General features: G+C 49.9%; 1 protein-coding gene and 1 long non-coding RNA gene across 8 annotated transcripts in view; one reads left to right on the forward strand and one right to left on the reverse strand.

Moving 5' to 3' along the window:
* CPNE2 (copine 2) overlaps positions 1-20069 on the reverse strand; it is a 172684-nt gene that overhangs the window by 117560 nt on the left and 35055 nt on the right. For 5 of the 7 annotated variants that reach the window (XM_039503319.1, XM_039503317.1, XM_039503318.1 and 2 more), the window contains exon 2: positions 3437-3633. In XM_039503319.1, coding sequence (XP_039359253.1) covers positions 3437-3604 — 168 coding nt within the window. In that variant the 5' untranslated portion in view covers positions 3605-3633. Of the gene's footprint in view, positions 1-3436; positions 3634-20069 lie in introns of those variants that run through there. The other 2 variants (XR_005588916.1, XM_039503320.1) reach the window with 1 other exon arrangement.
* Positions 547-20061, forward strand: LOC120384503. Its single transcript, XR_005588917.1, has 3 exons — positions 547-600; positions 11198-11313; positions 19963-20061. It is a non-coding gene; the product is annotated as an uncharacterized LOC120384503 (long non-coding RNA).

Raw genomic sequence — 20069 nt, forward strand, 5'->3', positions numbered from 1 at the left:
GCCACAATCCCCCTGTTACAGGTCTGCACAACATCCAGCACAAATGGATCAGATTTGACTCTCTCATATTTCCTCTCAACTTTCCTAGACCTGTCAAACTCCACTGCTGGGAAATAACTTGGTTTCAGTTCTGTTCTCCCCAAGGATGTTAGTGTTGACATGGTGGCACGAGCTATAAGGCTACAGGACAGGGGAGGTCAAACTACGGCCCGCGGGCTGGATCCGGCCCTTCAGGGTTTTGGATCCGGCCCGCGGGATTGCCAGCCCATGGCCCAGTGGGGCTAAGGCAGGCTCCCTGCCTGCCCTGGCCCTGCGCTGCTCCCAGAAGTGGCCGGCACCACGTCCCTGTGGCCCCTGGGGTAAGGGGGGGAAGAGGGCTCCGCGCGCTGCCCTCGCCTGCAGGCACTGCCCCTCCCACCCCCACCCCCGCAGCTCCCATTGGCCAGGAACGGGGAACTGCGGCCAATGGGAGCTTCGGGGGAGGTACCCGCAGGCAAGGGCAGCTCGCAGAGCCCTCTGCCCCACCCCCACCCCGCAGGGGCCACAGGGACATGGTGCCGGCCACTTCTGGGAGCAGCTGCCACCCCTGAGCCACTCAAGGTAAGTGGCGGCAGGCCAGAGGCCACACGCCGAACCCCTCCTGCATCCTGCACCCCAACCCCCTGCCCTGAGCCCCCTGCCGCACACTGCATCCCTCCTGCACCCCAACCCCCTGTGCTGAGCCCCCTCCCACACCCCTTCCTGCACCCCAATCCCCTGCCCTGAGCCCCCGCCGCACACTGCATCCCTCCTGCACCCCAACCCCCTGCCCTGAGCCCCCTGCCGCACACTGCATCCCTCCTGCACCCCAACCCCCTGCCCTGAGCCCCCTGCCGCACACTGCATCCCTCCTGCACCCCAACCCCCTGTGCTGAGCCCCCTCCCACACCCCTTCCTGCACCCCAATCCCCTGCCCTGAGCCCCCGCCGCACACTGCATCCCTCCTGCACCCCAACCCCCTGTGCTGAGCCCCTCCCACACCCCTTCCTGCACCCCAATCCCTGCCCTGAGCCCCTCCTTCCTGCACCCCAATCCCTGCCCTGAGCCCCCTGCCGCACACTGCATCCCTCCTGCACCCCAATCCCCTGCCCTGAGCCCCCTGCCGCACACTGCATCCCTCCTGCACCCCAACCCCCTGTGCTGAGCCCCCTTCCACACCCCTTCCTGCACCCCAACCCCCTGCGCTGAGCCCCTGCCGCACACTGCATCCCTCCTGCACCCCAACCCCTGTGCTGAGCCCCTTCCACACCCCTTCCTGCACCCCAACCCCCTGCCCTTAGCCCCCACCAACACCCCTCCTGCACCCCAATCCCCTGCCCTGAGCCCCTCCAACACCCCTCCTGCACCCCAATCCCTGCCCTGAGCCCCTCCAACACCCCTCCTGCACCCCAATCCCTGCCCTGAGCCCTCCCTGCCTTGAGCCCCCTGCCACACCCCTCCTGCATCCCAACCCCTGCCCTGAGCCCCTCCCACACTCTGCACCCCAACCCCTGCCCTGAGCCCCCTTCCATACTCTGCACCCCCTCCTGCACCCAACCCCCATCCCAGCCCTACATTCATGGCCCTGAAAGCAATTTCCCCACCCAGATGTGGCCCTCGGGTTTGGATCTGATGGCAAAGAAACAAGCCATGATAGTGTTAAGATGTAGCTTCTGCTCAGTGTCTCCTCCAATAAAAGGTGACAGGTGTGGTGCATACCTCTCATCCAGCCAAGCATGATCAAGACTCATGAACCGTTCAGAGGCTTTTCCCAGTGAGTCACTGACTGCACTGCAGTTCCCACAGCCCAGAACTGAACCTCATCACTTTCGTGCCTCTCCTTTTTCTTGCCCAGTGGCCCCCACCTGCTGTCCCAAACTATGGATCTGAAATTCCTTAAGGGCCTGACCCCAAGTCCATTGACCTCCCTGGGCTTCGGCTGAGGCCCTAGGTATTCAAACACAACCCATCTCCAGAGTCCCCCTGAACAATGCAAATCAACAGCAGTACCCAATATACCAGGCCAACCCTGCGCCATCACGTAACATTTAATACCGACCCAATGACTGGCTAAATCAAATCAAAAGAGCAGCTTCACACTTAGCTGGGGCTCCAAAAAACAGCTCATGGTCCAGCTTGGAATGGCACCTCTGGATTCTAACCAGGGCCTTGGCACCGGGACTCCACATTAGGTTAGTATTGCAGTGTGCTCAGATTGGGCTCGAGCCATTAGGGATCACGACCGCATTGCCCCAAGCCGCTACACGTTGCATAGGGCTGTGGATTGTGACTCGGGCAGCTCTGGAATATTAAGGAATGATTTTAAGCCTTCACTGTACTGTGACAGAGGTTGACATTTCTGAGCCTTGTAACCATAATTCTAAGATTTTTGTCCAAATGACAAGAGAGGACAAGTCTGCGAGATGAATTCAATGGCAGCGAAACCAGACGCATCACAGTGAGAACTCACATAGACCCGCGAGTGTGGGTCTGAGACGATCACTTATGCCTAATACAGAGGCTTTCAGGCCAACTTGGGAATGTTCTGAAGTTTCCAATACCCACCAGAGATGATCACACTTAGCTGATCATTCCTCTTAAAGGTAAAACTGATCAGACATGAAAAGGCACCGACACATGCGACTGTGTCTAAATGAAAGACCGACAGACCATAAACAATTGAGGGGATCACTGGAAAAACGTGGACACTTGTCCAAACAACTTGGCTTCATTTTAATGGGAACGAGGTGTCCTGCTGGGCTTAGAGAGCTTGGAAAAATCTCTCCCCCAGTTGTGTCTTAAAAACTGGGCTATATATCCCATGGGCACAAGCGCTCATGCTATTCCCATTACTTCCTGCTTCCTGTCCAGCTGGAAGCACTAAGACAAGAGTCTGTGTATTTCAGTACTTCTGCCGCAAATTTTGACTAGGCTACAGGGACAGACACAGGGGAACACGGAAGATATTTTAGTGTTAACTTGTTCCAACTATGGCACAAGCAGCTGTGGCTCTGATTGGGAGAAGGTTCGGGTGATTTCTTGTTTTACCTGCACTTGTTCACCCAGCCCTCACTAAACAGCATTCATTTTCCTACCCCCTTTTACTGAAGTCAGATGAAATCAAAACTACACCACATAGACATTTATTGCATATGTTTGTGAAAATAGTGGGGTTTAACTGACCGAGCCATTCAGTCTGGAGAACATTTGTAAATGGAGGCACTTGACCCTTCTGTGCCTCAGTTTCTCCACTCTGTATTTCCTGTCCATTCAGGCCCTGATCGGGCAAACATTTAAGGACATGCATAACTTCACTCACGCATGTAGCTCCATTGGCTTCAGTGGGGCTATTGACACCCATGAAGATACGTACACACCAAGCGCACAGGGTAGACAATAGGAGGACTTTGTGACTTACCTCTGTCCATTTGCCATTGACTTCTATGAATAAGACACAAAACGGGTCAGATTTGGAGGTCACATCCCTGTCCAGAAGGTTTTGGCCGCACACGGATAATTCGACTTTGCAAACACAGTACTGGGTCCCGATAGGCCCAGCGGGGGAGGGGCTTAATGTATACGCCATGGACTCCGGTAGTAAAAACTCCAGACAATCTGCAGGAGACAAGGGAATGTAGGAAAGCGTCAGTCATGGCAGAAAAGCAAACAGTGGGCTTATTGTAGCAAGCACGACGTCAGTTCAGGCTTCAGCAGCAGAGCACCCAAAATATCCAGAGTCTGAACCTTTTACACTAGCTCCATCCTGGAACATGGCTTCCTGTCCTGATCTATTCCAAGCATTTTATTTTGTCTGTGTCTTCTACTCATGTTTACATCATGAAGGCCCAAGTGACCAGAGAGAAGATACCCGATATCGGAAGACATTATAACCAGCAGATTAAGAAATAAAGCTCAAGAGCTTGAAGTAAGAAAATTGAAAAGAAGATTTTTCTTTTTTGTAACAGTGAATGTACTGACCATTGGAACAGCTCACCATGGGGCATGGTGATTACTCCATCACTTGGTTTTTCCTCAAGTTTGGAGGCCTTTCTCAAAGAGAGACTCTTGCTCAACCATATGGTTTTGGGCTCAGTGTTCGCGCACACGAGGGAAAAAGAACCCCCTCCACTGCAGGAATTACTGGTTGAAGTTCTATAGCCTGTGTTCTATACAAGGTCAGACTAAATGATTTGTAGGTCAACAGGCTGAAAGGGACCATTGTGAACATCTAGTCTGACCTCATGTGTAATACTGGCCATAGGGCTTCCCTGAATTAATTCCTGTTTGGACTAGACATCTCTTTTAGAAAAGCATCCAAGCTTGATTGAAATACTGCCAGAGATGGAGAATCCACCACAACTCCTGGTAAATTAATCCAATGGTTAATTACCCTCGCTGTTAAAAACGTGCACCTTGTTCCTAGTCTGCATTTGTCTAGCTTCAGCGTCATCTGAAACAAGAAGCAGAAAGGCTCCAACATCAATAATAATCGAGGGAAGGAGGTGGAAAGAGGTGCAATTCTGGGAAGATCCTAGTGAACAGAAACGAGACTTGCTCGAGCACTTCTATTAAGTTCTTGCCACAACGCTGCAGAGCCGCAAAGTGTGTGCTGGCATTTAAAAATAAACCAACGTATGTCCAGTACCCAATAGTTAAATTAGAACAGGATGGTTTGGCCACACCCTAGAAAAAAAAAAACACACAGCAAGTCCTGTGTCTGAGTCAGCAGCTACACCCTTTACACAAATATAGAGAGGCTCAGGTCAGGCTCTAACATTTAACCTAATAAGTAAGCTATTCATGGGGCATATCAACATAGGAGGTAATTTCCAACTGAGGACGCAGGCCTCCCACCACGAGCAGGACAGGAACTGGCGCTGCAGGCTGGGCAAACAGAGGTAGAAAAGCTGCCTGTAGCCTGGCGTATCTGACAATGGAACACTGTTACACCACATTTCAACCACGTCAGAGCAACGCTTAAGGCCAACAGATGCTATTTCGCGACATCGATTTTAAAATCAGACTGAAAGTGCTTTAAACAAAAACATTCCCTGGCAGCTTCTGTAATGTAGACATTGCAGCCTCGTGCATGAGCACTAGAGAGGGGGAGAAATTTTTCCAGAGTCTCAGGCCTTGCCCACACTGGAGTGGTGGTGGTGCTGGGGCTGTTGCATTACATTAACTCTACTGCTCCAGTGAAAGCAGTACAGCTTCCGCCAGCGTAGATGCAGCTCCACAGATATAAACGATGCTTTATGTCAGTGTAACTATTCCCGTATGGGCAGGGGAAATGAACTATACTGCTACAAGGCATCTTTAGACCCGTATAACTGCACCCACACCAGGGACTGTACGAACAAAAACTAGCCAAAGCAGTATTGTGTTTAGACTAGTCTTCAGTGATTTAGGAGTCGATGTTACATTCTCCAAAGTGGCGTAGGCACTGAAGAACCAAGATTTTAAACAGTGACTGGAGATTTTGGGAGCCCAATCTGCAGGGCCTGAAAAGGAGCCTGATTTTCAGAAAGGGCTGAACATCCACCCTTTGAAAAGCCAGGCTGTGTTAAAGTATCTCTTGTTGGGCAGCCAAAAATCTCTACTCAATTATAAAAACCAGGGCTCAAGCCTCATTGAAAGCCAATTTCACTTTTGGAAATGGGACTTAGGCCATTTTTAAAAGATTTCTCCTGGCCAACACTTTTTGGAAAATGTAAAATTTTAGCAAAAACAAAAAAACTTCAAAGGTTGATCACAAGATTTAACCAGCTCTTCTGAGAGCCTAGAAGTGAATGATTGAAAAACAGACTAAGCAGTGAAACAGAATAGTTTATTCTCATTGTCCAAGCTGAGAGAAATGCAACAATAAATGAACAGTAAACTAGATTTTTAAATATTCTATTTTAATAATCCAAGGACTAACAATATAATATAATATTATATAAGAAAGAAAACCAGTGATACATCAAAATCTAACTTAAAAAAAAATCTGGTTAATTCAGAGAATTGTTTCCCAGGTATCAGCCTGGCAGTTCTTGCCCACATGCTCAGGGTCTAATGGATTGCCAAATTTGGGGTTGGGAAGGAATTTTCCTGTGGGTCAGATTGGCAGAGACCCTGGGGGGGGTTTCCATCTTCCTCTGCAGTGTGGGGCATGGGTCACTTGCAGGTTTAAACTAGCGTAAATGGTGAATTTCTCTGTAACTTGAAGTCTTTAAACCATGATCTGAGGACTTCAGTAACTCGGTTAGGGGTCTATTTCAGGAGCGGGTGAGATTCTGTGGCCTGCAACGTGCAGGAGGTCAGACTAGATCGGAGTAGGCAACCTATGGCACGCATGCCAAAGGCAGCTTGTGAGTTGATTTTCAGTGGCACTCACACTGCCCGGGACCTGGCCACCAGTCCGAGGGGATCTGCATTTTAATTTAATTTTAAATTAAGCTTCTTACACATTTTAAAAACCTTATTCCCTTTACATACAACAATAGTTTAGTTATATATTATAGACTTATAGAAAGAGACCTTCTAAAAACTTTAAAATGTATGACTGGCATATGAAACCTTAAATTAGAGTGAATGAATGAAGACTCGGCACATCACTTCTGAAAGGTTGCCGACCCCTGGACTAGATGACCACAATGGTCCCTTCTGACCTTAAAGTCTATGAGTCTAGGAGCTGACACTTTCTGAAAGCTGTAAAATCTGGTTTTTCAAAATTAGGAACATTGAGTAGGGCTGTAAATCACGAAAAACTGTACGTACAGATGTTCATGCTTTTAGGAAAGAGTTTTTATTGCCAGTGAAAAATGACGGCCCTTGGCCCAGTCGACACACTGGTTTTGTATTGGTATAGCCATTCTGGTTAGGGATGTGACTTGTTACCAAAACAGAGATTGAGCTGGAACACCCCCTAGCGTGCCTACAGTTATATTAGTATAAAGGTGCCTTATACTGGGGTAGCCGATGCCCTCTTCCATATAGGAATGAGTTCACCGGGGTAGATAAAACTGCACCCATACTAGGCGGGTCCTACCACAAACTCCAATAGCATGGTTAAAGCTGTACCATTTTTGTGCATGGACAGGACAACTGAAATTCCTCTGTGTATCCACAAGGCAGGGACAAAGGAAATAGCAGCACCTCTGGGGGTAAAATGACTGGTTCATGCCTAGGGCCGTACCAAACTCATGGCCATGAAAAACGTGTCACGGATCATGAAATCTGGTGTCCCCCATGAAATCTGGCCTTGTGTACTTTTACCACTCTAGGCTTTTATCGGGGGGAGGGGTCACAGTATTGCCACCCTTACTTCTGTACTGCTGCTGCTGGCGGCGGCGCTGCCTTGTGAACCCCTTTGGGTCGGGACCCCCAGTGTGAGAAATGCTCAGTCTGGGCTTTGCATATGCTTTGCCGTTTTTATTACAACACTGTGAAATTTAACATTTAAATAGCCGAAACTGTGAAATTCAATATTTTTAAAATGCTATGACCATGAAATCTACAAAAATGGACCATGAGTTTGGTAGGGCCCTGTTCATGCCCATTCAGCCATTAGCCTCTCTGTTGAGAATGCCAACACACCTGCCAAGTTGTGTTAAATGTAACATTGTTTTTGGCGACATCGAGACCTGCACACTAAGAACTGGACAGAGAGCCACATCTCACTGCCCATAACCCTCGAACATCTGTCTACCGATAAGGCTGTTGGGTCAGCACTGACCCAGGCTGGGTTTGAACCAGCTACATAGAGGGAGGAAGGCTTCATACGTAATTACTCAACTTCTTATGTACCATGATCTTAATGTGGTGGTAGAAACAGAAAGCCTGGGACTCGCACCATTTCCGGGAAACTCAAGAAGAGTCTTCAATTGATTTAGGAAGTGCTGGTTTAAGGCCTTTGAAAAGGAAACTCCAGGATGCTGGTGGAACCTGAGTTCCCCACTTTCTACTCCCTCCCCTGCCTAAAGATTAAGGCTTTTGTCTGCTATTCTAGATAACCAGCCCCTGTTCCATGCCCCACCTTGCAGGACAAGAATGGTGGGAAACATACCCAGAGAAGCAAAGGCAGGGCCTTAGCAACAGTCTCAGACCAACAGGAGAAAAGCCTGCAGGAGCGAGTGCCTCTCGCTGCAGCTACTGACTGCTAACGGGGACAACGGTCCTATGGAGCATTCAGACAGCAGAGGGTTAGCTATGGTGAACTGCTTTTATAACCAGACCCCTAATTCAAAGATAAACTTACTGCCACACCCAGCCGCTTGTAGCAGCAAATGCTGGATTCAAGTGTGTGTGTGTGAGAGAGAGGGGGTGGGGGGGGTTTCTAAACAGCAGGGCTTTCTCGCTCGCCACTAAAGCCACCTCACCTGGCTGGAGCTGGGCTACTGGCTGGAGCAAGAGAAAGCAAACGCAGGCTGGTGTTCATCCGGGATTAGGTGCGGCCAACCTTCTGATTTACAGGGGAACACTTCCCTCCCCTCCGGTGACACCTCAGCCCATTAGGCTCAGTTGTAAGCCGGTTTAAGTGCCCCAGGGCCCTTTACCTCTGATATGGCAGCATTTCACATCATGGTAACACAAGAGCCAAAACGGGCGAGAATCAGGCCAAAGGGGTTTTTCCAGGTGGAAGTCCCGGAATGCAATACCTGTCTTCAGGGGCAGCTCTAGACATTTCGCCGCCCCAAGCACGGCGGCATGCCGCAGGGGGCGCTCTGCCGGTCGCTGGTCCCGCGGCTCCGGTGGACCTCCCGCAGGCGTGCCTGCGGCGGGTCTGCTGGTCCCGCGGTTCCGCCAAAGCCGCGGGACCAGTGGACTCTCCGCAGGCATGCCGCTGAAGGCAGCTTGCCTGCCGCCCTCCCGGGGACTGGAAGAGCGCCCCCCGTGGCTTGCCGCCCCAAGCACGGGCTTGGCATGCTGGGGCCTGGAGCCGCCCCTGCCCGTCTTAAATACACACCGTCCTAGTGGATGGTCCCATGTCCCCTGTCAGCTAACCTTCAGGGAGAGCTGGCACTGAGAAGCAACACACCTGATGATGATACTACGTTAATGATCCAACCCAGAAGGGTTCATTCAACTCCAAAATGCAAATTAAAACACGCACCCTCTGTCTCTGCTGTTTCATTTCAGTTTGAAAGAGAAAGAAGTTTTCCAGCCCTTCCTTTTCAGTGTAGTGCTCCTAAGTACATTTTAAATTAAGCTTCCAGTAGATTTTTGGCACCAGGGTGGAAATAAGATTTAAACTGTGTGTATTTTCCATGAGTTTGTGGCAAGCGAAAGGGCTTCTGTTTGGCAGTTTCAGTGCAGCCCATGTAACCAGCCTTACATTCAGACACTGCTGCTGGGACTGGGTAGGCGCAGGAGTCTATCACACAGCAGCACTCACTGGGGCTGGATTAACCTTTTGTGGGCCCGGCGCCAAACATATTTGTGGGCCCTCCATGGGGGCAATGGAGCATAGGGCAGGTGGGGGTCGGTCCCCAGAGCGAGGGGGCGGCCAGGAGCAACGGGGCAGGGCAGGGGCGGCCACGCTCTGCCCAGCCCAGTGCGAGGGCACTATTTACAAACTGGCAGTTGCCAGATGCACAATGGCCCACCCGGCCCTGTGCTGCCAGCCTGTCCCTTCCCCTCGGGGGCAGGCCCATGTCGTGCCACACAGCCCCCATCCAACACCAGAACACCCCCCTGATTCCCTATGGCCAGAGCCCCCCCAGACCCGCTATGCCCAGGGCCCCCACCCAGACCCTGCCACAAATGCCCAGCACCCCACACAGAACTCCACTCCCTAATGCACCAACACCCACAGATCTTCCCTGCCCCCTCAGAGCCCAGCGCATGCCCCCAGGCCCTCAGAGACCCCCTCCCCTACACTCTGCCTCCCAGCCCCACTCACTGGCTCTGCTAGGAGGTGACTGTGTAGTAATAGACAAGCTGAGCTGCCAGCGCAGCCAGGGCTGATCTCGGGGCGGGGAATCACTCCGGCCCCTCAGGAGTGGTGAGATCAGCAGGCCAGGGCCTGCCCCACCCAGGCTCCTTCACTTGCTTGGAGGGGCGCAGCCAAGTCCCTCACACTGTTCCCTCCGCCCCCCCAAACAACTGTCTGGGACTAGCCAGGCTTCTGCACCAGTGCCAGGCGGCTCAGCTGTGGGGAGACAGGTGGGGCCCCCCGGGGGGTGGGAAGCAGAGACTGCCCGGAGCCGGAGGTGCACTGGGGTCCGGCCAGGAGGCAGAGAGAAGCCGGCGGGTGGGGAGGAGCCCTCGGCCGGCCGAGAGGAGCAAGTGGTGGGCAGGAAAGGGGGAGCCGGCGGGCTGGCAGGGTCTCGGGGCGCAGTGCAAGCAGAGCAGGCCAGGGCCCCTTCTGAGCATGGGCCCGGCTCCATGGTGCCACTGGCACCACTGTAAGCCTGGCACTGGCACTCACTGCTGTGCTGGGGAGGGAACAGGCTCACGACTGTGTTTCACGCTGTAGAGAAATGGGCCCAGGGCAGGAGGAGAATGGAAATCACTCGTACCAGCTGTGTGGTGATATCTGGGATTGGTCCTGTTTCCTTGGGCTGAGCTCATACGCAGGGGGTGCAAGGGGGCAGCTTTGAAGAGTTGATCGGAATCTAAATCCTCCCCCAAACTGGGGATGCTCAGGTGCAGGGTTTTGGTTGAGCCCCAGCTCTGGTGACATTGAGCGGAAGAAAAATAGACAGATTTCTGCAAGAGCAGCTCCACTTCCCAGTTACAGAGCGGCACTGATGGGCACAAAGAAGGGAGAGAGAGAGGGACGGTGGGCAGGAGACACGACCTGGAGAATGGAGAGATTTGCAGGTGCTGATAAAGATGCACAGGATTAAAACGGGGCAGAAATCTTCCGCTTAAACTTTTTTTTGACAGACAATTGGGTTTTCAACTAAATGAACATTTTTGCAGAAAGCATCTCCTTTTGGGTCACATTTCAACCCCCCCAAACTTTTGGGTTTTCTGGTTTCTTGACAAAGAGTCTCAATTTTTCAGGCAGTGGGGAGGGGACAACATTTTGCTGACTAGGCCTACAAGTGATCCCTGGGGTAGGAGGAAAGGGAGAACATAAGAACGGCCGCACTGGGTCAGACCAAAGGTCCATCTAGCCCAGTATCCTGTCCTCTGACAGTGGCCAATGCCAGGTGCTTCAGAGGGTGATTACCTGTTCTATTTGTTCCAGGCGACCCATCCCCTGCCATCCATTCCTAGCTTCAGGCAAGAGGAAGTCTTTAACCCAGTATCCCTCCCATACTCCTGGTCTTTGAGACCAGCTCATGGAACCGCCACTCCAAAAACGTAAATATCACCTTCTCCTAACCTGCTAAACTCTCTCTGCTTCCATATGGCAGGGCATTAAAATGTGATTTTCGTCCTCCTTTATTTACCGCTCTCTCCAGTTGTGCCAGCTGTGCTCCTACGCTATGAAAGGTCAATGGTTTATGCCTGCTCCTAGCTCTGTTCGCTTATGGTTGAATCTTTGTACCTGCGAGCATACTAATGCCGACTGTTCATTTCTGGAGGAGAGATGGGGATGGGGTCTCCTTCACTGGTTACAGGTCACAGACAGTTAAACAAAAAACCAACCAAAGATGTGCAATCGGCATTGTCTCAACCAGCCGAATCAAGCCCCGGGTTCAGCAAAGACAACAGGGGTCAGTGCACAGGGCACTGGACTGGAAGGCAGGACACCTGGGCTCTGCTCCAGGCACTGCGACCAGCCTGCACCTTCAGGGAGCTACTTCACTGCACTTCTGTGCCTCAGTTTCCCTAACTGAAAGGCAAGAATAATGTCCACTCTTTGAGATCTATGGATAAAAAGAACGATCTAAGAGCTCAGTATTATGACTCATTGTTCTCCTACCACCTTGCCTCTGGCAGGATTCCCCAGTCACACACAATAAATGAGGCAGGTTGGAAAGGCACATCGAAGTTGTTATCTATACAGGTGTGTAGCTAAGAGTTTGAACTTAGAACATTCACACACTAGCTGTTCCATTGCCTCTGGCTTGCAACTACAACCGAGATCTGTCCAGGCACACTTGCCATTATCCACAACAGGCCGCATCCCATTCTGGTGTAAATGGAGCCGCACCAGTTTACACCAGCTGTAGATCTGTCCCCGTACGATCACTAACGCACCAGCTGCGGTAAGAGGTCTGAACAAAGAGCAGGGGAAAACCTCCCCACCAAGCACCATATGGAACATCACCCCAAGGATCACAAAGCACATGCTTTGTGATGTACATCGCATATGCCCACCCATACCCAGGCATTTATACACAGCGCACAGGTCTGCTCGACCCACAAGCAGATCCGCACAGCTGTGGTGACTGAAATTCACTCTACATTGGAAAAAAAAACCCCCAAAGTTTTCTAATTCCTCTAGCCTCATTGTCCAGGATGCCACGATTTCTGCCTAGCATTTAAAAGCCACTCTTGCAATAGGCTTAATTTTAACTCCTGCTGGAAAAATCTGAGCTCTTTGATAGGCATCAATTGCATTTATTTAACTGACAGGTACAGACAAGCAGAGGAGGGGCCATCATGTCAGGTCCAACATGGGCGGGGGGAGGATTCCAATTACCAGTCGGGAAGTAAGAGGAGAGAAGCCTAATTTCCCCTTTACACACCCCAATGCTTCCAAAACCTCAGACATTATTTCTCTTCCCAGGGCTTGACTCTGATCTCACTTACAACAGTGCATCCAACGAAATGGGTATTCACCCACGAAAGCTCATGCTGCTAAACGTCTGTTAGTCTATAAGGTGCCACAGGATTCTTTGCTGCTTTTACAGATCCAGACTAACACGGCTCCCCCTCTGATACTTAACAGTGTCACGGATTAGTCTGGTTTACCCTGACGTAACGGATTGCAATTTCAAGGAGAAATGTGGGATTTCAAAAAGGACCCAGGACACGGAAAGTCTCCGAGGCGAGTGTATGTAGTTAAATGAACAAGAGGAGAAAATCCTCTCGCCCCATCCATCCCAGAAGGGGGTATCTGCCCCAGGAAAAGGTGGCTTGACATTTGCAAGTGTCGGCTCTTCCGGTCGCCTCTGTCCCCTGAAGCCTGTTTTTCCAGTTACAGTTAAAACACTGGATTGCCCCCTCTTTTTTTCTTTTTTAAATACACACATCATGCAATCAAAGCCTTAAAATAGCCAGACCTGTTCTATTTATACCACCACGTCTGTCTGCCTCTGCCTCCCGAAAGCGCAAACAGTCCTGCAGTGCTGGCAGGAGCCCGATCCTGGAGATTTTCCCTGCCCCGCTGCCCATACCTCAGCTATTGCTCCTGAAAGCAGAGGCAGTAAGTGACTCCGCGGAGGAGCTTTTCTCAGTACAGATGGGCACAACTATCCTTCCATTGCACATCCCTCGGGTTCGCTCCCGGTCATCCCTCTAGTAGGGGCCTTAGGCGCTTCAGTAGCAGCATTGCTATTCCAGTTGCATCCGGAGGCCTCAAGGAACTAGCGTGTATTGTACAGAAGGGCTTATAAGCCAAACGGACAAGACAGGGGAGAGGAAGCAGATGTGAAGTGATTTGCCCAATGCCGCATGGCACATCAGGGGCAGAGCCAGGAACAGAACCTCAGCCCAGGTCTCTCAAGTCCTAGCCCGGAGCCCTGTCTACTAAACCACAGAGCTTGTCAAGCTGCAGGGCAGAAATTTCTCTTTGTGGTGGATGCTGGACAACAAACAGCGACACTAACCTCTCCCACTTCTCCTTCACCCAGCACTCAAGGCCGAGCCAAGGAGGCTGCACTGATCTACCCCAGCTGAGGATCTGGCTCTCAAGCGCTAACATTTTATCATGTGCATTCAGTCCGGGGGGAGGTGACTGGTTCATAGCCCTGGGGTCTGAAGTGCTGGATTTAACAGGTACACCAACCCCACATGGCCTCATCAATATCCCTCAACCCTGGATGTAGAAGGGTGACTTCTAAGAGCGAGTGGGAGTTCAGTCCTCCAGGCCCTTTCAATCCCTGGCCTCTCTCGCAGACAGCAGTGGCTGTTTACCAGATGTGCCCTGGAGAGCGACTCAGCCCAGGCTCCTGGCTCTGAGCCCTACTGCACTGTTTGCAGGGCTTAAATTGAGCTGGTGCTGTCCGGAGCAGAGCACCGGTAAATATTTTCCAGCCCCCTGGGGTTTTTAATAGCATGTTGGGAGGAGGGGGGTGGTCCAGGAAATACTCTATGAGAATTTAAGCCCTGAGCGTTTGCACGCAGAGCAGAACTTTGCTTTATAGCCCACTCCTAGTAGGATCGGACCTGAGAGCAACGCATTTCACAGCAGCTACCCACCGACGAGAGAGGAACAATTCTTACACATCCTGGCTGCCCTGGGGTGGATTTCAAGCAGCAACATTATGGCCGAGGCCTCCGAGGGTACGTCTCTGCTGCAGTTAAACAGACGCGACTGGCCTGTGTCAGCCGAGGCCAAGCTCTGGGCTCCTCACACCTACTCCGCAACCTGACAACCCCGCAGCCCACGTCAGCTGACGCAGGCCAACCCCGGGTGTTTACACTGCAGTGTAGACAGAACTGGAGTGTGTACACTCCTTCAACAGCTGGCTAGGGTACGCAGCGGGATTTCTGTTGGCCCAGATAGCCCCCAAAAGGTAGCTGGTTCAATATGAATCAAGGAGACGCCAGGAAGGTGGGTTGGTCTCAATTTATACCTCTGCTATCAAAGGCAGGCGGTTATCATGGGGCTGTTAACTTCATCAGTTCGGTATTTTCCTTTGGAGAACTGACTGGCTCCGATTTTCCTGGAGGATTCCCAAGGAGACACATTTGTTTCAAGGACTGCTCGCGGGGGGAGCGGCGAGTCTGCCCCCCACACTGACCCCACTCTCCCTGGCGATCCAAAATACCATAGCGCACACCGCTGAGATTGCTCCCCGCCTCGGGGAGAGCGGGAGGCGGAGGACGGGCGTGCGAAGGCAGCACCAGGCGTGAGCATTGGCCCGAGCAAGAGGACTTTTGACCCGGTAAAGCCCTTGGACTGAGATTGAAGAAATCGGGGTTGAGTTCCTAGCTGTGCCTGGAGCTCCCTGTATGTCTCGTTGGGTCAGGGATGGCAACAGCCTGGACAATCCTTACTGAATGAAGATTAAGGGTCGTAGCAGTTCACTGCATTGAAATGCAAAGTCTATGTATTACTGTGGGATTGTAGGTAACTTTTCTAGGGGGGAGATCTGGCCAGCATAAACCTTGGGACGTGGTATCAGCCTCAAGGGACTCTTTTAAACAATGTGCTAGACAAACAAAGTTTAAGCGGGGTTCTCCTGTGAAATACCTGGGGGGAGGTGAATGCAAATTACTCACTCTGGTTATGCAAAGACCCAAGCTTTAGCAGCTTTGCCCTGAGGAGAGGACCATTGTCTGGCTGATTACTTAGTTGTGGACTCTGACGCTCAAAGACCCAAACTGTATAAAGAAGTGACTCTCAGATTCACCGGGGTGCTTGTTCTGAGCTAACAGCTGTTATGAACTTGTAACCACAGGGAAAAAAACCTTTGGTGGGGTTTGAAGGACTGATCACCTGCCAGAGCCCTGGCTGGAGCTGGGGTGATCTCTGGCAAGCTTCTTATCAGCCATGTAGATTCTTTTAATATGTTATCTCCTTAGTGCTTTTACCTTAAGAATAAACATGCTTGCTTAGAAAGAGCTGTGTGTCAAACTAACTATGAGCAATTACACTGTGGATAGCCTCCAAAGAGAAGACAAAACTGCCCTACTTATGCAGTCTGACTTGCTGGGGATATGACAGTGCAGGTAGAGAACTGTGCAGCCTGGAAAAATGCCAGTCAGGAGGGAGAATGTCATGGGTCTCTACACAAGAGAGGTGATGGTTGGGGAGCCTGGAGCCTAGAGTGGGTGCCCTCCCTAGACCATAGCGGGGGAATATAGGTGCAGCTTCCCTGAACTGTGACACTAGCATCATGGGATATTGATCTCAGACGGGTCCTCCAGGCACTACCCTACAATAAGTAACAATTCCAGCTGCACAGCCATAGCTCCCATGTCGGTAAATGAATCTTGGAAAATTGAATCACTGGTCCAATTTCATCCCTATCATCACTCCATTGGCTCTAATAGAGTTACAACAGCAACCGCTTTGTCTCACTTTGTTTCTCGTTAATATCTTCCAGTCCCGGCCTCCCACTTTCACACACGCTTCCTCCATGATCCTGGGGGCAGATCCTCATGTGTAAACTGGCATAAATCCATTGACTTCACTGGAGCTATGCAGATTTACACTAGCTGAGGATCTGGTCTGTTGTCTTCAGTCATGTGGCAGGAGCAGCAGCTGGACAAGGCATCAGGCAATTAAGCAACTCTTGAGCTCATAAATTGCACATCTGAGGCACAACAAGGCTTGAAGGAGAGATGGGAAGAGAGGATTATAAATGTAACCTCAGAAAATGCTTTACTCTCAAGGGAAGTTAAGGAGTTGGCACCCACTCTTCTGAGAGACAAGGAGAACTCAGTGACAGATGGTCCTGAACCTTCTCAGGCCTAGTCTATACTAGAAACACTCCAGCTGCATGGCCCATCGATGCCAGCGGGAGAGAGCTCTCCTGTCGGTATAATAAAACCACCTCCACAAGAGGCAGTAGCTATGTCGGCAGGAGAAGCTCTCCCACCAACATAGCGCTGTCAACACCGGTGCTTAGGTCGGTGTAACTTACGCCGCTCAGAGGGGTGGCTTATTTGCACTCCTGAGTGACATAAGTTATACCGACATAACCTGTAGTGTAGACAAGCCCTTAATCACCTCTGTGTCAAAATAAAGATTACAGAAGACATCTCCTTCCCCTGTGCCACTTTGCATCTACACTTCAACTCTCCCCTTCCCCTATGCCAAGGGCATGAAAAACACCATAGCCTTCCTAGGGCCAGGAGAGACTTCCAGTAGATCACTGGGGCAGGATCCCAAGTCCATCTCCAACAGCCTATTGTCAAGACTTGATCAGTTTCTACTGATGGCCATTCCACCACACCCTGCCCACCACAGTGTTAAGGAATAAAGAGAAAAAAATCTTATTCCAAAACAAAACGAAAGGCCCGATTCACCACGACATCCCTCGTTTTATGCCACTGAAATCAGTGGAGTTATATCGGCATAAAACTGGAGTAACACAATGGAGAATTATGCCCACAGCATCCTATGCACAGGTGCTGGTTCAACTGATGTGGCTGCTACTGCCCCACTCACTGAAATCACAAGAAAGTGACCCCTTGTATCCCAGAGAAAACATTTCTCATCTCTTACTAGAGAGGAGAGAGAGGGGGAAATGCACAAGGAAGCCCAACATCAGCTAAGAGAACCAGGTTAATAAATTGGTTCTCTTGCCACTGACTTTTTCAGCTGGCTCTGCACATAAGAAGAGACAAGATGCAGTCTGGGTTATTTTCTGTTTTGAAGGGGGAGCAGTTTTCTGTCTTAAGATATCCACACCCTACCCCCCTCCCAGTCTCCCCTCTATCACCCTCCTCCCAATATGTACAATAAAAAGCTAATCACTTTGATTACCAAGAGCTGCTGTTTATCAGTGGAAAATCTTGTGCTGCTAAAAACTGGATTAAGAAAGGAGACAGACAGATTTCCCTCCACCAGGACTATAGAATCATTTCTATTTCATCCGCATGATAATACACTATTTAGTATATTCGCCCTTCAGTGACAGCACATGGGATCGGTCTTCCTTTAAGGAGGGTAAATCTGGGGGTATAAACTTGTAGCCAGTGCCTCGTTAGGGGAAGATTTTTAAGTCAGACAGGACCACTGTGATCATCTAGTCTGACTTCCTGCATAACACAGGCCATAAAAATGTTATCCAGGGACTCCGGCACCAATCGCAATCACCTGGGGTGGAACGAAAGCATATCTGATTTCAGTGGCACTGGTGTAAATCAAGAGAAATGCCATTGCAGTCAATTATTTATACGTGGGCACAACCACTGAGCACTTCACGTCTTAGGTAATTACAATATGTTAGCATGCAAGTCTAATTGTAGGTCACTTTTTGCCCAGCAACTTCTAAGTTCAAGATCCACGATAGCACTGGTAGAAAAAGCGACTGCCCCATAGTTTAGCACAGCTTTCAGAAAACGATATTATTCCACTCCTGGAAGAAACAAAAATAGTCCACTTTATGTACTGTTGCTATAGCTGGCGTAGGGATCTCTGCCATGGATTCACCATGGGCAAGCGTCTCCATTGCCCGGCATCTTGAGTAGTCCTTTCCAGCAGTGCCCGGTGGGCGTCAATGCCTCTAGCTCAGGGTGGTAGCATTAGTGTGAATGGCTATACAAAGGTACATGGCCTCCCTTGAGACTCGACACCCCTTGAACACAGCTGCAAAAAGTAAAAGCAGCATTTGGTAAAAGTGGCATTTCAATGCAGCCATACACAGCAGCGTGAAAGGTGGCTAAAACTGAGATTTTCAAAAAGTGACTAGTGATCTGGGTGCCTCATGTTATTGGTTCCCAACTTAAGACACTTTCAGAGGGCGGATGCTCAGAATTTTATAACAAAAAGGCATCTGAAATTGGGCACCCACTCAACAAGGTTTCCAAAATCACTTTTGAAAATCTTGGCCTAAAGTGACTTACAAATCTAAGGCCCATTGATTTCAATGGGAGCTGGGTACCTAACCTGCTTAGGAGCTTCTGAAAGTCCCGACTGGGCACCTGTCTGCATTTTACATGACCGACTCTCCAGGCCTCTCTTTTGAAAATGGCATTTAGCCTCCTAAGCCACTTTGACATTTTAAAAAAAAATTCACACCCTTGAGCTAGCTGAATATTTCCCCCCTCAAAAAATATTTTGATGAAAAATAAATTGTCAACCAAAACAGACAATGACAGGAATTTCTCATTTGAGTGAAAGTGTTCCGATTTTTTTTTAATTAGAAAAAAAAATCAAAAACAATTTTTCCCCTTTTCTACCTCTTCTCTTCCTTTTTTCCTCCTTTCAGGGAAAAAAGAAAAAAAATAATTGCGGAGAATAAAACTGAAAACCAAAAACATTGTGGGGTTTTTTAAAACAAACATTTTTCAGTTTTAGTTTCATCAAAAATTCCACAAAAAAGTCAAACCAGATGAAAAAGTTTCTTTTCACAGAAAATACATAGCATTTTTCTACCCGCTCTGATAAATACCCAGTGCTCAAAACTGCATCATAAGAAGTTTTAAAAATAAATCTTTTAGAGATGGAAGAGCCCACTAGACAGATTTAGCTACTGACTCTAATTTTCCCTCCCTCCCACCCCCCTGCAACACTGGATCAGCCGCTTTGATTTACTGAGTAAACAAATACTGTAATCCTGGAATTATTTTACAAAACAAAATGTTTTCCATTCATCCCTGTTCACACAGCATGGTGGGCTCACCAGCCCACACCTGGTTTTAATAACAACCTTGCAGCCTTCCAAATCCACTCTGTATTAATCATAGACACAGCACTGTTCCTCTGCACGTTTCCTGGTTCCATCCACAGCAAACTCTGCTTTGGGCAAACATCTAGTACAGAGGCAACGGTACAGAAAAGAGGCATTTGTTCATGAAAGTGCTGTGGGGACAGATAACCTGCAACACAAAACATCGTTCGGGGAGCACTATTGGCCTTATGTTTGTCACAGAACGAACCAAATATTTTTCCAGAAACTGTTCTGCCGCTGCCTATCCAAGGTACTTATCTGGTCCCCCAACACTGGAGCATCTGAGCGCTCCACAATCATTAACGTATTTCTCCTCACAACACCCCCGTGAGGCAGAGCAGTGCTATTACCTACACTGTACAGAGGGGAAACTGAGGCACAGAGCAGCTGCGTGACTTACCCATGATCCCACAGAAATCTGTGAAGAGCAGATCTCCCAAGGTCTAATCAAGTGTCCTAAATACTGAACCATTCTTCTCTTCTACCGTTATAGCCACCATTTCATATCCAACCAAAGGATGGGCATCGATGTGGAAATAGGACACATTTCGGACAGTGAAGGTAATTAACTACCGGAACAGCTCACCCAGGGATGTGGTA

This window comes from Mauremys reevesii, linkage group 16 (assembly GCF_016161935.1).
Source record: "Mauremys reevesii isolate NIE-2019 linkage group 16, ASM1616193v1, whole genome shotgun sequence".
NCBI classification, from domain to species: domain Eukaryota; kingdom Metazoa; phylum Chordata; order Testudines; family Geoemydidae; genus Mauremys; species Mauremys reevesii.